The 17,293-nt window shown below is 41.1% G+C and overlaps 2 protein-coding genes across 6 annotated transcripts; one reads left to right on the top strand and one right to left on the bottom strand.

Moving 5' to 3' along the window:
- The first annotated feature begins 1,738 nt into the window (after window positions 1-1,738).
- Window positions 1,739-13,946, top strand: LOC307018279 (uncharacterized protein). 5 transcript variants are annotated; one of them, XM_079648437.1, is made up of 14 exons: window positions 9,398-9,783; window positions 10,030-10,253; window positions 10,354-10,429; window positions 10,576-10,856; window positions 10,959-10,997; window positions 11,092-11,165; window positions 11,275-11,355; window positions 11,653-11,858; window positions 11,936-12,035; window positions 12,117-12,279; window positions 12,381-12,487; window positions 12,566-12,710; window positions 12,855-12,947; window positions 13,086-13,946. In XM_079648437.1, exons 2-9 carry the CDS (start codon window positions 10,206-10,208, stop codon window positions 12,001-12,003), a joined length of 873 nt encoding a protein of 290 aa, XP_079504563.1. In that variant the 5' UTR covers window positions 9,398-9,783; window positions 10,030-10,205; the 3' UTR covers window positions 12,004-12,035; window positions 12,117-12,279; window positions 12,381-12,487; window positions 12,566-12,710; window positions 12,855-12,947; window positions 13,086-13,946. The 5 variants fall into 5 exon arrangements, with proteins under 5 accessions (XP_079504564.1, XP_079504563.1, XP_079504566.1 ...); XM_079648438.1 differs by lacking the exons at window positions 9,398-9,783; window positions 10,030-10,253 and adding an exon at window positions 1,739-2,726; XM_079648440.1 differs by lacking the exon at window positions 9,398-9,783 and having other exon boundaries at window positions 9,798-10,239.
- LOC307018278 (uncharacterized protein) lies at window positions 13,455-16,316 on the bottom strand. The gene is made up of 6 exons (XM_079648435.1): window positions 15,935-16,316; window positions 15,784-15,829; window positions 14,969-15,060; window positions 14,710-14,820; window positions 14,309-14,582; window positions 13,455-13,842 (listed from the first exon to the last, which is right to left on the bottom strand). The coding sequence occupies exons 1-6, from the start codon at window positions 16,234-16,236 to the stop codon at window positions 13,636-13,638; spliced, it is 1,032 nt and encodes a 343-aa protein (XP_079504561.1). The 5' UTR covers window positions 16,237-16,316; the 3' UTR covers window positions 13,455-13,635.
- Window positions 16,317-17,293: the final 977 nt, after the last annotated feature.

Here is a 17,293-nt window from a genome sequence, read left to right as displayed (position 1 = left end):
CATTCTTTTAGATCCCCTCCCTCTAAATATATCAATAAACATTAGAAAGTGATGCTCCTGACTACTATACAAGTTTAAGAAGATAATATTGGTTTGAAAGAATTCAAAGCTATAAATAAACAGCAACAGGCTCTTTAACCAAGGCACTGTTAGCCTAACATGTAAACTAGTTGTTCACACTAATCCTAATATTATCACTTAATATTAGCAAATTCTATTTTATTTTTTAAAACATATTGATGTAAATACATACACATATCGATTTGTTGTATAAATATTGCAAATCAAAACCTTTATTCACTAATAATTACCAAAAGTCGAAGTTCTATCTCCTGTTATCAATGCATTCACATTGCCCGCCATGAACTTCCGGGGAACGATTCTCGTCTGCATGAACCACGTGACGATAACCGTTTTTGGACTTCCGCTGTCGTAACTCTTCTATCTATACGGCGCTGGATAGAGCTATTGCTCCCTGGTTGTCCTCATATATCTTCACTGGTACATGTGGGCCATTACGGTCTACCCCTTTTAATAACTGTACAAGTTACATGCTCTCTTGAGTAGTAGCCGCTAATGCCATGTACTCGGCCTCACAGGTCGATAGCGCCACTGTTGACTGCTTCCTTTTCCAGGATATAACTGGACCATTTTCAGTTAAGCTGAAACAATATCCAGTTGTGCTTCTCCTATCATTTTGATCGGCTGCCCAATCAGCATCACTGTATCCCTCAAGCTTTAGGCTTTCCTCACTTTTCTTGTAATGTAGCTCTTGGTCTATTGTAACCTTTAGATACCTCAACAGTTGTTTTGCTGCAGCCCAATGTTGTTTTTTTGGTTCTGCTAAGTGTTGTGATAGTTTACTCACAATCCAGCTCAGATCAGGCCTAGTACATGTCATAATGTATATCAAGCTACCTACTATCTTTCTGTATCCTGTTGAATCGATAACTTCACCCTCATTGTCAAAATGTAACTTTTGCTCGCATGGAGTTGACCTTGGTTTGCACTCTGACATGCCAAACCTCTCTAGCATCTTTGCTATGTGTCTCTTTTGGCTCATTTTGATCTCCCCCTCACTCTGTGTAAAGTCGATACCTAGGGAGTGTTTAAGTTCACCCAAATCTTTCATTTTAAACTTCCTCTTAAACATCTCTTTGACATCACTGAGTGAGCCGTTGTTATTGGCCGCTATAGGTAGGTCATCTACCCATATCAACAGAATCACTCTTTCTTTCTCAAACTCTTTTCTGTAGACACAATGATCAGCATCATTTTGCATAAACCCATTCTCTGTAAGATGATCATGCAGTAACTTGTTCCAGTTTCGCCCGGATTGCTTTAAACCAGGGGTAGCCAACGCGGTGCCCGCGGGCACTAAGTCGCCAGCAGGGGGGAAATTGGTCGCCCGCGTGCATGTTCTAAAAATAGCACAAGTCACCATGGAGCGCCGTCTAAAAAAACTATTGAATACATTTTTATTTTTAAAATGACAATATTGAATATAACATTTTAAAAGCACACATTTTGTATGTACATATGTCAGTGAAATGGAGATTTGGTGCGTGAAATTGAACTCTGACCCCAGATAGGTTCAGAGTTCAACTCCACGCACCAAATCTCCGTTCCACCTTTAGCTGAGACAAGCTAGCATGAGCAGCTACGATCATGGGCCTCATCACCGCGTGCGCGCGCGCGCACACACACACACACGCACACACACACACACACACACACACACACACACACACACCAGTGGTGAGGATCTCAGCCTGCCACTGACGTTCAACCAGAAAACATCAGCTGTTAGCTGTTAGCAGTTAGCAAACAGAGATCACAGCTCCTCATATCTTTTCAGAAACTGGACAAAAGTTAAACAAGTACAAACCACAGACTGTCTGTGTCATGGCGAATACAGTCGCTGGTTTATTTATGTCTGTAGGCCATTGTTATGAGTGTGGAATAAGTATATACAACGTTAGCTTAGCCTGGTCGACCCAATCTCCATTCAGAAAACAAGCATTTTAAAAGGTTTTTCGCCTGCCGTCTTGTCTGCAGACTTGTCAAGCATTAATTCATGGTTTTTACTAACCGGTATCAGTATGCTGTTACTTCGGTATCATTTAGAAACGTGTATTACAATTTAATCACGGTAAAATATGTTAATTTAGTTGTAGTTGTAGCTCCCGAGCCAGCGTGTCTTGTTTGAATGATGCGAGTAAACACAGCTGGCAGCAGCGGTGAAACTCGAGCGATTAGAGCGAAGTCGCGTCCGGTGTGAACGTATGGTGTTATATTTGTGCCTCTATCCTGAGCACGCAATGAAACATGTTGAGCATAGAAAATGCTATTGAGCGCGCACTTGAACACTTTTGAGCACAGAGAAATATATTTTCTCTCATAAAACTCCTGCTCCGTGCGCAGGCAGACCGCTGCACGCGCTCTCTCTCCCTCGCTCGCTCGACCTCTCCAGCCTGTGCGCGCTCAACTTTGCCTGCGCGCTCGCTCAAATTGTCACAGCGTTACAAATGTGCCACAAAACCAACCAATCGGAGAACTCGAGAAGGTCAATTCTGATTGGCTGGCCGTCTCCAATCATATCTGAGATGAGAGAAGAGAGGGATTTTCATTTTCGGTTGCCATCAGGCTGTTGGCGTTCCTATTATCGTTGACATTTACAGGACATGACAGACTCGAACGAAGAGATTACTACGCCACAGTGTCAGGTGAGTTATACATTTCTAGTTTTCTGATATCACGTTATTGTTTGTAATACCTTTGACGAAACCTTTTATCCGATCGTTTCAGATAAGGGCGAGTTTGCTAGCCGGCAACATAGCTATATGGATAGTTTAAGCAAACAGCTAACAAACCGTAGCCTAATATTAGCGCTAGTATTAGACAAATATTGTCAATATAAATTGCCATTTATACCCATCTGCGCCAGCCGGTAATATTTACCTTATAGAACATTCAGTGATTTTCGCGCCATTGATCTTGTGTGAAGCAACGCCTGTTGTTTATTGCGGTTCCAGAGAGAGAGAGAGAGAGAGAGAGAGAGAGAGAGAGAGAGAGAGAGAGAGAGAGAGAGAGAGAGAGAGAGAGAGAGAGATAGATTGTTTTGATTTGAGTAAGCTGCATCAGAAATGAGCTCCTGAACAAAAAATCGAAATTGGACCTAAAAAGTGAGACATTTTATAGGAAAATCTGCAGAATTAACTCCAAAGAAGAGTTAACGACATTGATCAACAGAAACCAGAGGAAGAAACGCAATTTTTGGATGTATTTTTGAGTTGAAACTACAAACTAGCTTTCAACTACCAATTGACAACTGTCAACCGTCTAGCTGTGGGCTGCTAGCTGTGGGCTGCTAGCTGTGGGCTGCCAGCTGTTACCTGCCACTGTTGGAAGGAGCTGCACCAAAGAAGGTAGAGGAACATTATAAACTGTGAATTATTTCATGAAGATAAAAAGAAAGGAAAAGAAAAGTATTTGTAAGCTAATTAATTAGCCTAGCCTCTCTTTGGAACAAAACAAGTGGTCGCCATGGAAACTGTCCAGCAGGCAAAAAAGAACTTCTCAGCTCTCAGAGCAGAGGGAAGAGAGATTGAATATCCTGCTAAATGCAAGAGTGTAAATGCGAAGGACAAACACAAGGAGAAGACACTGTGTGGAAACCCAGAGGTCCTCTTCACTGACTATGCCCAACAAAAAGGAGGAAGGAAGAAGAACAACCTCATATTCTTCACTGATTCCATCTACATCTGGAAAGATACTCTGTGCAGGAATTATGCATACGTATCCAGAGAGGGCATCGGCTCAGGAGGCAGATTAAAAATCTGTAAAGATGAACACCTTGACAAAGATGACCCTCTGCTCACCATCACATACTACACCAAAGGAAAGGTCATGGTCCAAGGGAATGAAGCCAACCTGGAGTCATTCCAAGAGGCATTCCCCCTGTTGAAAGCTGAGGTGGACACAAAGAGGATCAATGTCCCCTCTGATGTCCCCTCTGATGTCCCCTCTGATGTCCCCTCTGACAGCGAAGGTGATGAGAGCCCAATAGAGAACCCCAACACCTTGTCCATCTCTGCCCCTCCCACACCGGCCAGCTCCAACAATCGGCTGAAGGAGAGTATGGCCCTGCTGGAGCTGGACTTTGCAGAATTCAAAGAGCGGACCCAGGCCAGGCAGTCTGGTCCCCCAGACAACACTCTGCAGCAGCTTAAAGAGGACCTCCAGCAGCTCAAGAGCGACAACGAGGCTTTGGTATCTGACCTCAGAGGAAGTGTAGAGGCACTCAAACAGGAGAACAGTTTGCTCCGTGTTCAGTTAGCCAAGGTGAGGGAGGATGCTGAGTGTAGAGAGAAGAGCTTCACCAGGCAGGTCCAGCACCTGACAGAGAAACTCTCATCAGTCCTCACAATGACGAGTAGAGAGACACAGACTCTTCCTGCCAGTGTCCCTGGCCCACCCTCTCTGCTCAGCACCCAGCCCAACAACACCCTGGCCCGTCCTGATACACCCACACAGCCAGCTGCCCACAGCCAGCTCTGCCCATCCCAGCCTCCCTCTACTCAGCAGGAAGAACAAGACCCACAAGTGGTCCTGCTGGCTGACTCAAACGGGAAGTTCCTGGACCCAAGAAAGCTTTTCCCTGATAAAAAGGTGCTGTCTAAACACTGCAGCACCACAGGCCAGGCCATGAAGCTGTTGAAAAAGGAGACCCTCAGGAGCCCTCAGTACCTGGTGATCCACACGGGAACAAATGACCTGCACACCCTCCGTAGGGACACTGCTGAGGCAGTGAGGAAAATGGCGGAGCAGGCCAGTAAGGAATTCCCTGACACCCGCATTGTGGTCTCCACCCTGCTGCCAAGGACAGACACCCCTCCTCATGTCATCCATGACATTAATATGGAGATCAGAAAAGGATGTGCCACCTTACCAAATGTCCACCTGGCCCTCCACTCAACCATTGGCCCCTGGGACCTCTATGATGGACTCCACCTACACAGAGAGAGGGTGGGGATATTTGCAAAGACCCTCAAAGATGCAGCCCTGGGACGCAGTCCTCCCACCCCCTCCTCTAGAGGCCTTATAGACCCTCCCACACCGCTTCCTCCCCATCACCACCCCAGGATCACCACCCCTGCTGTGAGGAGACACAACAGCTCAGCCTGGACCTCCCACTCCCCACGCCCCCAACACACCCAGAGGAGGCTGCTTTCACCCAGCTCAACACCTGCACAACATCAGCAGCAGAGATATGCTGCAACAGCTGCTCCTTGTCTCCCTCCCCGCCTACAGCAGCGGAGCTATGCTGCAGTTGTAGCCCAGCCTGCTGCCACCCTCCCTCCCCCTGCTACCTCTGAACTGGGAGACATCAGGATGATGCTGCACACCCTGTGCACCCGACTTCTGTCCAGCTAAGACATTACATTTATATGTTATCGTAGTAATCAGTACAATAGCAATATTAGTGAAAGTAGTTGTTTTATTTGTTGTTGTTTTTTTGTTTTTTTTTAATATATTTGTCTCACTATACAGGTTCATTTTGATTGTTTTGTATTTTTTAAAAGATGCGTTCTTTTCATATAAGCTGTTGGAATATTCAGGGACTCCACTCCTCAACCTTTGAGGTTAAGAGTGAGAATCCAGAGTTCTTAGAATCTATCAAAGATGTTGATATAATTATATTAACAGAAACATGGTGTAAAAATGATCTGCTCACTCACTGTCCTCCAGGTTATAATGAAGTAATGGTGCCCTCTATAAAATCAAAAAACATACGCAAGGGCAGAACATCGGGGGGGATCTTGGTGTGGTATAAAGGAGATCTTTGCCATCAGATCTCAGTAGTAAAACAAGGTAAATCACACATTTGGCTAAGGTTAGATCAAGCCCTGGGCATAACTGACAGGAATCTATACGTGTGTGCTATTTATATACCCCCAGTAGATTCTCCTTATTTTGAAGAAGACATTTTTGAAACTCTCCATTCAGAAATAGCCTATTTTCAGGCCCAGGGAAATGTGCTTCTAACTGGAGATCTGAACGGACGAACAGGAATTGAACCTGATGTCATAGACCCACAGGGCAGCCACCATGTATTTGGTGAGCCCCCCCTGTTTACCACACCAACCGTCAGCCATCGGAACAGCCTTGACTCTGAAATCAATCAGAATGGCAAAGAGATAGTGCATCTCTGTCGGGCCTTAGGCCTGTACATAGTGAACGGGAGGTTCAGAGGGGACTCTTTAGGGAGATTCACATACTCCTCAGCTCTAGGGTCTAGTGTAGTAGACTATGCAATCACTGACATGGACCCCTCCACTATCAGTGCATTCACTGTCAGACAGCAATCCCCCTTTTCAGACCACAACCAAATCAATGTGTTCTTTAAAGTCTCAGGTCCAATGAGTGACACAACAAGGGGACCCAGTAAGCTGTATACATTAAATCCTACTTACAGATGGGCCCCAGACAGTGGAGACAAATTCACCATGGCCTTGAACTCACCTGATCTGATGAATGACATGTCACTATTTGACCAAAATCAATATGTTCCTACCAAAGATGGTGTAAACATGGCCATTGATTATATCAATATGATATTTCACAAGGCAGCTATTAAAGCTGACCTTGTAAAACAAAAGCGGAAGCCTGTTAAAAGGCAAAACGCTGACAAATGGTTTGACCAGGAATGCAAGACCATCAGAAAAGACCTGAGAAAAATAGCAAATGAAAAACATCGGCAACCAAACAACCCAGCCTTACGCATTAGATACAATGACCTTTTAAACAAATATAAATGTACAATAAGGAACAAAAAACAAAATTATACCCACATGAAACTTGAGGATATTGAGAAAGCCATTGATCAAAATCAATTCTGGGATCTGTGGAGCAACTTCAACACAAAACAACCGCAAGCATTACCCATCCAAAACGGTGACATCTGGAGAGAACATTTTGAAAGTTTGTACAAAGACATACCAATAAATCTAATGAATTCAGATCAATGTATTACAAAAGAGAAACTCCAAACATTAGAAGAAACTATTAAAGACAACCAAAACCCCCTTGATTTCCCAATGACTTGGGAAGAGTTGACCACACAGACACAATCTCTCCGGCCAAGGAAAGCTTGTGGCCCAGACAACATTAAAAACGAAATGCTCAGATGCAGCACCCCAGAGATGCAGGGTACAGTATTAAAGCTGTTCAATATCATATTGCAGTCAGGATGTTTTCCTGACATCTGGTGCAAAGGGCTCATTTCCCCCATTCATAAGAGTGGAGACAAATCAGACCCTAATAACTACCGTGGCATCTGTGTCAGCAGCTGTCTGGGGAAATTATTCTGTAGTATTCTAAATAAAAGAATACAAGATTTCCTTAACCGACAATCCATCTTGAGTCAAAATCAAATTGGCTTCCTTCCAAAACACCGCACCACCGACCATGTATATACCCTTCACACTTTAGTTAACAAACATGTACACCAAACAAAACATGGTAAGATATTCACTTGTTTCATTGATTTCAAAAAAGCTTTCGACTCTATTTGGCACGAAGGGCTCTATTATAGACTTCTACATTGTGGTATAGGGGGCAAAATGTACGATCTGGTTAAATCAATGTATTTAGGGAATAAGTGTGCTGTTAAAATTGGAGACAAACAAACTGAATTCTTCACCCAGAGAAGAGGTGTTCGTCAGGGTTGCAATTTAAGTCCCACTTTATTTAATATATATATAAATGAACTTGCTGTTCAGTTGGATCACTGTGCTGCTCCTGGCCTCTCCCTCCTAGAGAGAGAGGTGAAGTGTCTGCTTTATGCTGATGACCTTGTTCTGCTGTCTCCTACTGAACAAGGACTACAACAACAGCTGGACATAGTAGACCAGTACTGTAAGAACTGGGCCCTGGCAGTCAATATGAAGAAAACTAATGTCATGGTTTTCCAAAAACGCCCCAGATGTCAGGAGAACAAATACCAGTTTACCATAAATAATCATATCATCGAACATAGTATGAGTTACACCTACCTCGGTTTAACCATAACAGCATCAGGAAGTTTCAACATGGCAGTGAATGCACTCAAAGAAAAAGCCAGAAGAGCTCTTAATGCAATTAAGAGAACATTTTATAATGTCCAAATTCCAATTAAAATCTGGCTCAAAATCTTTGATAGTGTGATCCAGCCCATTGCGCTGTACGGTAGTGAAGTATGGGGTCCACTCAGTCACCAGAGCTATACCCGCTGGGACAAACATCCAACAGAGTCTTTCCATGCAGAATTCTGCAGATACATTTTACGTGTTCAGAGAAAAACACCAACAAATGCATGTAGAGCAGAATTAGGCAGATACCCACTGATCATTAACACTCAAAAGAGAGCACTGACATTCTTTAACCACCTTAGATCCAGCCCCCGAGACACCCTCCACTCCAAAGCCCTCCAAAGCCAAGAGCTAACCCCAGAGAAGAGTCCCCTATGTCAGCTGGTGCTGAGGCTAACTGCCCCCTCTCAGAGCCACTCTGACCAGTCTCTCAACAACACTGCTCTCCAAACACCAATCACAGTCAAACGCATTATAACACAATGTAAAGACAACTATTTACAACATTGGGAAGAAGAAACTAAAAGCCAAAGTAGATTAGAATGTTACCTGGCTCTAAACAGAGAGTATGAGCTGGCAGAGTATCTCTCTACTGTCAGAGATAGAAAGCAGAGACAGATCCTAACCAAGTACAGGCTCAGTGACCACAAACTGGCAATCGAAACAGGAAGACTCAAAAGATCCTGGCAACCAAAAGAGAACAGAACATGTGGTCACTGTACGACAGGTGAGACTGAGACAGAGATGCACTTCCTCCTGAAGTGCCAAACATTCAACGAAGTAAGGAGCATTTATTGGAACAAGTTGAACTCTGTAATCCCAGGTTTCAAGGAGGTTGATGACCTCTCAAGACTGAGAGTACTCCTAGGAGAAGGAGACAAGGCACACCTTGCTGCCCAATATGTATACACATGCCACAACCTGAGGGACAGTGAATGAGACTCACACACACACACACACACACACACACACACACACACACACACACACACACACACACACACACACACACACACACACACACACACACACACACACACACACGTGTTGAAATGTAATTGTATCACTATATATATATATCATCAATAATATGTAAAAATTTGAAATGTCTTAATGTTGTTAATTATTTTGTATTGTGATGCTTTGGCAACATTGTTTAATTTAACTTTCATGCCAATAAAGCCCCATTGAATTGAATTGAATTGAATTGAGAGAGAGAGAGAGAGAGAGAGAGAGAGAGAGAGAGAGAGAGAGAGAGAGAGAGAGAGAGAGAGAGAGAGAGAGACTTTGCACATAACTCACGGTAGCGATCTTTCATGCAATCTGCACATACTAGATGTCATATGAACGCTGAGAGTCCACAGATTCTATTGGTATACGTTTCATCACTGCGATAAAAACGCACTCTTAACCCTGTGTTCTAGTATCATAAATAAAAGAACATTGTACCTTGTTCTAGTTTAACTGAAAACATGATCATGTTAATGTTACATCCTGAATTGATTTAGGGCGATGGTGCAGTTGAGTCAGCAGCCAGAAACCTGGTGTCTTTGCTCCTTAACACTATGGCCGCAAGCGGCTCAGGAAGGCCGACGGAGACAGAGCCTCCTGCACCTAGGAATGTAGTGACAGTGCCGCAAGAGATGGCAAGGTTCGTATTTCAGCCACATCATTATATTTTCGTTTTGCTTAAAAAAATTCAAAAAATCAATGTTGTTTTCTTAAGTCCAGTAGTCACATCGCTGACATGATTAAATTAAAATATGAACTTGGACTTGAACAAGACTTGGTTTGTAATAGCATTGGAAAATATATATAGCCAACATGTACTATTTAGATTTTTTGTGCAACACTTGATTGTTATAAATAAATATAAAACATATAATTTATTCCACAGATCTTTTCCAGGATATTTCAAACCAAACTTCCGTCGTGGTAAAAAGAGGTGTTTGACTGCCACCAAGCATCTTGTTAAGACAACAAGTAAAACAACTGCTTTACATTTTTATCTGTTGCCAAAAAATATCGCCCACACCGTTGCCAACTGAGGAGCTTGAACTCCTCCAGGCAGGCATGGGAAGACAAACACTGACTCTTCCTGAAGATGGTGATCACACAGAGGTATCGTTTGTCAGTTCATTTGTTTGACTTATCATTAAAGTCAATTATTGTACTTCAGCGTATTGTCACCATCAATGTTTTTCTCTCTCTCTCTCTCAAGATTTTAAGGCTCCTGGCTGACACATTTCCAAAAATGGAGGGTCTATGTGGAGGATGGCTCTTGCATAAGGCTACAGGTTTGTGGGATTTTGTTTTGTTGAGTTTTCATATTACTGTATTACTTGTTGGTGTGCATGAACCCTTCTGAGGTATTGATTACTTGTTGTAAGCATTAGAGGTGGCAGAATGACAAAACATGTTCTCTCTCTTTCTCTCAATTAAGGTGGCAGTGGAAGACGAAAGCTCACTGTCATTCCACCAGAAGCAGAGGGGTATTCTGTCAAAGCTCTGCGAGCTATGTCAGCAGGTGGCAAAGCCACTTTTTACATAGTACCACTTCAGGAGACATTGGACACCGCTCCACTGCCTCCTGACTCGCACTGCTTTGCAAAAATGCCAAAGAAGACATGTTTCCAATGTCATGAAGTGATGCCTTTGCAGATGCTTGCAGTACACATTAGGACATGCAGTGGAAAACTGTCCTCTGATGAGACTGTTGATGAGGTGAGAGCAAATTCTTTTTGTATTTGGTAAATTGCCTTTAGAAAAAGACGAGGAAAATATAAATTGTTTATTGAAATAAATGACTTTTTTGTTAATCTGCAGTCCTCTGATGAATTGTGTATCGTGGAGAACGCTTGCAAGGTACAGTAGAACAGCACACAACTAAACTGCACAATCAGTTTAGTTTAGTGTTTCAGCTGTTTGTAACATGGAGCATATTTCTTTCAAACTTTAGGTGCTGTGTCCAATTTGCACCAAAGAATTCCCAGACGATGAAATCACAGTCCATGCTAGTCTATGTGGAGAGAGGTGATCTGTCTTATTCTGCTCTTTGTATCATAAACATTATATTTGATAGATGTACCACCTGTAGAATGTCTACATATTCAGTGTTTTAAACTGCATATTGTTTGTGCAGCTTTGAATGTACAGGGACTCCTGCATCAGAGAACAATAGTCCAAGTACAGCTGCTCAACCTCCAGTATGCAAACCAAAAAGGTACGTTTTATTAAGATGACCTTTGCATGAGTTTATATCAAATACAGAATAAATAATGAGCACCATCATGCAATCCACATGCTTTAATGTCTCCCCCAAAAGCTAGCTCTCAAATTATTTTAACAGGCTATTCAAAACATAGCACATGGTGCACTCTTTTCTAATTACGCCATTTGATAGCCCTTTCTTTCCCAAATATTGTTCAGCATAATAATAGGACAGTTATATGGCAATAATGTATACAAAATGTTTGGAAAATTGGGATAGTCTTATATTTTCTCTGTCCTCTTCCTTAAGCACGGAAGATGTATTGCGCTTACTTGAACACCAAGTTGACAACACAACAGACTTCAAACTGTGTGTGGACAGAGACGGCCTTCCAGACAGGGGCATTCTCCAGTGGAAACGAAAAAAAGCTGCATCTCCTGCCAGTGCTCTTAAGGTGGTCTACATAGGAGAGGCAGGCATTGACACTGGAGCAATAAGGAAAGAGTTTTTGACTGGTAAGTTCATTTAACTGTTTTGTTTTGATATTAAACAAAACCAAAGGATCATTGCTTATTTGATTTTTTCCTGTAAGACATGGTTTCAGGTATTGAAAACAGATTCTTTGAAGGAACTGGGAGCCAGGGGAAAAATCCTAAGTAGTCTTTGACAGACCTTGATAATGACAACTTCAGGTTGGTAACATACTGTTTTTGTACACGTTGTCATTTATGTAAGGAGTTTTTTTACAAAGACTTTCTCTACCTTGCACACAGAACTATTGGTGAAATAATGTCAGTAAGCATCACACAAGGTGGCCCACCTCCTGCCTTTCTGAGAGCGTGGTGCTACAACTTCCTCTGCACAGGAGAGGTGGACATTCATTCACTTTCAAAGGAGGATGTTTCTGATATAGAATCCGGTCTTCTCATCAGCAAGGTGAGTACTCTGTTGACAATTGTTAGATATGAATTAGATATATGTTTTAAGTTAACACCTATTGTAAATCTGTCCTTTATTTCAATGTTGCACATTCTCAGGTCGAAGATTGTGCAGATGAGCAGTCTCTGATGTTGTGGGCTGATGAAATTGTCAGCTGTGGATATACAAGCCAGCTCAAACTGGACAATAAACACAGCATCATTCGGTAAGAGTTGTACAATATTAATTTTACAATGTTTATTTTTCAAACCAGTGTGTAATTTCTTTCTGCTTTTCTTCAAAGAGCAATTGTCTTACATTCCACAACAAGACTGATTCCAATGCTGCAGCAACTCAGAAAGGGCATGGAGCTGTATGGCCTGGTGGATCAGATGGCTAGAAACCCTGAAGCTTGTCACTCCTTATTTGTTCCAGGGAAGATCACCAAAGTAAGAATTTTAACTGCCACTATTTATTTATTTTTAGACTCTATTCTTCTTTTGTATTGTACTTTTCATTCTGTATTGCCTTAATAGCTTTGGTTTGAACACTTGCAAGATATTAAACTAAATCTGCATTCACTCTCTTTATAGCCTGATGCAGATTTCATCATGATGAACTGCCAGCCACGTTTTAGCGAAAAAGGGACGTCTAAGGAGAGAACTGAGAGGAAGTTGAAATGTCAGGTATGATATACTGTAGAATGCAGTACACATATGAATGAATGCTTTACTGATTTGAATGTACTGAGCACATACCTAATAAATGTTCTTGGATATTTGCTTTTCTTAATTTGTGTTATTTAAAATATACATCCGTCACAGATGGGGAGACAGACAGTGCAGCTGGTGACAAGGAGCCTCTTGCAGTGCCACACGTGCTCCAGTGGATGACGGGACAGGCCCACATCCTCATCCTCCCTGATGAAAAGAGACATTTCAAAATAACATGCAAATTTGACCATGACTGCAGGGAGCGGCTAGGAGATCACTTAATTTGTTACCCAATTGTGAGTGCGTACACTAAAACTGTGACTTTTCCAGTAAAGCATCTAAGCACTTACACTGACTTTAGAAGAATCATGGGTGAAGCAGTGAGATATGGTGGTGGATTCCACAGAGTTTAAAACAACTAGCTCTACTCAAACTAAGGCAAGAGCTGAGTGTATATATGTTTAAATATATTTGTTAATGTTTGATGAAGTCATGCTTTTATTAGTTGGGAAAGCATACATTGTTACAAAGTTTTTTAACAAAACATCAGACAAGCAGAAAGGCAAATAAGGACCAATGGTTGGGCTCTGTGTATTCTCAACAGATATCTGTTAAACAAGGTTGTTGTAATCAGCTAATGTGTCAGTTTAAGAGTTCACGTTCAATTGTCATTGTACACACTGTGCAAGAATCGTGTGTACAAGTCACGGCCATGTGACTGAGAATGTTCCAGAGGATCAACAGTTCTCTGAAGTTCTTCTAGGTCTTCGTCATCCAGGGGGCACACAACTTCAGGAACCACAACTGCCCCGTTTGAGTCTTCTTGCAGTATGGTACTCTCCCAGTTGATGCCTGGGTCTTGAAGTTCCTAAGGATCCAGGAAAACAATTAAAATACGTTTAGTACATGATGTATTTTCATACACTTATGTAACGTGTGATTTTTAAAAATAAACATGTTACATAAAGGTGATTTTGTTTACTCAAAGTTGTATTATTCTAGAAATACTAGTTATTGAACAGGTTGCTGTTTCCAATAATGTTATACATCTGTCAGATATGCCTCTCATCACTCAATGCAACAGAACTGTAAGGTTTGTAGATGGAAACAAATTGAATTACAGCATATCTATGCACAATTGAAGACAGAAGCTCACATTGATTCAGACCTTTTAACCATGTTGTTTAGAAATAAATATTTTAAAAAAAATGTTTGGCTTTCATGCTCCATTGTCCAATTGGCATTGATGTCTATTATGTCTCAAAACTAGATATATCTGCCTACAACTCAATTGTTTTTTAAAATATATTTAATGGGAACTCTATAACTGTTACCTCAAGTCTCTCCCCTTCGTCTAGATCTTGTAGATGTCCCATACACCACAGCTGTTCAGGAGTGAGACCTCCCTCTGTCCTTAGAGGATGATTATTCCATCCTTGGATAAAGGCGTCAAGGTCTGCTCGAAGTCGAGGGACAAAGATGTAGTGCACACCAAAGAGGTGAACCACATCAGAGATATCAAGCAGACCATCTTCCTCGAGAGAGTGAAGAACATCATGGTACTTGCTGCTGACTGCAACCCAGACGTCACGCCAAAGTCGCTCTATCCTAGAATTGCATTTTAATTGATTTACTTGGATTTATACAGCTATTTGTGCTTTCATTGAACAACCAAACTGCCACAGTTACTAATAATTATACAGTCAACATTTCAAGACATAAAAACACAACTAACCTCTGATTGTGGACACTCTTTCCAGAGATAAAGCTGGCTCTTCCTGTGCCCCGTGTGGCAAACATGTATTGTGCGATGTCCACGTTTTCGACTCCCTGATCCGCCCTTACCCTAAGATCAAAATACATTTTAATAATAAATAATTTAATAATTAATTTAACAAGGTTTACTTTAACTTCAGTAGATGAAATGAAAGATATTGTAGCTAGTATATTTGTGTAAAAAAACATCCACTTTTTGTTTTGTCAGGGCAAAATACCTTGATGGTAAGCCATGAAGCTGGGTTGATCTCAGGAAGAATGAGTATGCAGTTGATGCTCTGTTATTTGTTGCAGCATCCAAGTACATGATCTGCATAGAAACCAGATGAAATCATTTACATCTGCTTTCAGCTATGGCTAGCCTTAGAGCTTTTAGTGTTGTATTATACCATAAAAGAAAGATAGGCACGTCCTAAATCTTTACACATAGTTTCATTTCATTTCAACAGAACCATCAACAGGATTTGGTATTTCAATTATTATATAGGTAATTTTCAAAAATATCAACTTGGTATATTTTACATACTAAAATGCAGCTTGATTTATTACAGCTTCCTCAGATATATTTTCTTTAAGGCAATACATTATTGCTCCCTTAAGATGCTTTGTATTAAAAAAGTATAACCAGATTGGATAATAATAATTGGATCTAAACAGGAATCATTACCTTCTAGCTCAATAATTATTCCAAGGAGCAGGAGAAAAAATATACACTTTTTGATCAAACTAACGATAAGAACTACATGTCTTAAGCAGCAGATTATGATTCCATGCATAGGTCAGCTATGTCGTCGTGTGGATGTTGAGATCTTCATACAATATGCATTTTAAGCTCTAATTATACAATCAAAACAATCTGCATCAAGCTAATAAAATTGATGATTCCCCCCCTAGACATGTTTTAAGATGTGTATAACATAATCTATAAATATGCAAATAAGTGTTATTTCAGAAGTATAACTGCTGGTCACAAGAGGCTTTGTACTTTAAGCTGCATTTCTTTAACAATAATAAGCAACAACACATTAATTACCTTCCTTGAGTAGCCATCCACTCCACCAAAGACCACAATATTGTACCTGTTCAAAAGGGAAAAAGGTTACTATATAACTAAGGTTGTTCTTATTATATACTCCCAACATTCACTGTGTAGGTAATTGCATAAACAGGATATTTTACTCTACCTTATCAGTTTATGATTTGTGTCAATGTGGACCAGGGAGAGAGGGCCTCGCACGGAATAACTTCTTCGCACAACACACCCTAGTTCTGTGATCCGTCTGAAGATCCCAGCAGCATCAACCCGATGCATAGAGGCCATCATTCTCCACCACTGAACACGGAGGCCCATTGAAACCAAATGGCCTTGAACCATTCGATAACCAGCATTTGGCATCTGACTTTTAATACCTAAAATTACGTTGTCAAGTTCTTGGTCAGTCATTGTGCTGTATGATCCTCTTATAGACAAGCCAAATTCTTGCATTCTCCTGTAAATCGTTCTTCTTGAAACGCAGAGGCATTTTGCAATGCAGGAGACTGATAGATGTGTGTTCAGCAAATGTGTGTGTTTTTCTCTCTCTATCACAATTTTGGGTTGACCAGAACCTGGACCAACTTCTGTTTCCTGTTCTACAATGGGCATAGACCTTGCGTTAATTTCCAACCGGATAACATGATGTAGGTTTCGTATTGCTTCTGTAATCTCTGATACACCTCCTATCTGCTCATGGAACGATTCAAACATAATCAGCTCATGGCGAGTCAGGAACTCCAAATAATCCACATTTAGTGGTTGCTGGTTCAAGGCTGATTGCAGTTTGGTGAGAAGTCTTTCCATCAACTGCTGTCTCAATACGTCCTGTTGGACAGACAGAGCTCAGATTAGTTAAGAAGAGGGACTCGTTGTTAGTCATATAGGTGACTGATAACGAGCTATGAGATGTGGAAGCTCGTAATAACGTTACATTTACCCCTTATATAATATCAAATAATAATTAGTTTGATAAAGTTTATCCACAAAACAAGTTAAATTATCTCCTTAAAATTACATCTACTCCTCCCTCCTTAAAAATGTCAGAACCTATAAATATGCAAATATGTTTCATTTCACAAGTTTAACTGCAACACGATGCCTCCTAGTTCACTGTAAAGTCAATTCTCAGTATTTGTGCACCAGAGGCTTTATATTTCAACATCCACATCTTATTTTCAATGAGCACAAAGCAACACTTTCAGCAGATTAATATGAAGCCTCTCTCTCTCATCATCTGAGAGCTCAAAATCTGAATCTCCCTGAACTATCTGGTACAGAAAAAGTCTGCTTCAGTTCCGTCTCCTGCAACAATATTGAGTCATTAAGTCCATGAAGATGGTCCTGACGTCCACTAGAATGGACATTTATAAAAGGGCTGTTATTTGAAAACTTGAATTATTTAATTGCTTTCAGAACTAATTATATAGTTCCTCACATGTTAATAAACAAGAATATATATGATTTTCATGGTAAAAATTACAATTATTCAACAATATTTGACTTCTCC

This window comes from Notothenia rossii (assembly GCF_949606895.1).
Source record: "Notothenia rossii genome assembly, chromosome: 9".
NCBI classification, from domain to species: Eukaryota; Metazoa; Chordata; class Actinopteri; order Perciformes; family Nototheniidae; genus Notothenia; species Notothenia rossii.
Note: the sequence above shows the minus strand (reverse complement) of the source record. Positions and strands in the feature narration are given on the sequence as shown.

Bases quoted from the DNA above. Each gene is read 5' to 3' on its own strand.
- LOC307018279 (XM_079648437.1), top strand. From the start codon at position 10,206: ATGGGAAGACAAACACTGACTCTTCCTGAAGATGGTGATCACACAGAG. The intron at 10,857-10,958 runs GTGAGAGCAAAT...GTTAATCTGCAG, and splicing joins CTGATGAGACTGTTGATGAG to TCCTCTGATGAATTGTGTAT. The intron at 11,859-11,935 runs GTAAGTTCATTT...TTTTCCTGTAAG, and splicing joins AAGGAAAGAGTTTTTGACTG to ACATGGTTTCAGGTATTGAA.
- LOC307018278 (XM_079648435.1), bottom strand. From the start codon at position 16,236: ATGCAAGAATTTGGCTTGTCTATAAGAGGATCATACAGCACAATGACT. The intron at 15,061-15,783 runs GTAATTAATGTG...GTTTCTATGCAG, and splicing joins TGGATGGCTACTCAAGGAAG to ATCATGTACTTGGATGCTGC. The intron at 14,821-14,968 runs GTATTTTGCCCT...TTTTGATCTTAG, and splicing joins CTTCATGGCTTACCATCAAG to GGTAAGGGCGGATCAGGGAG.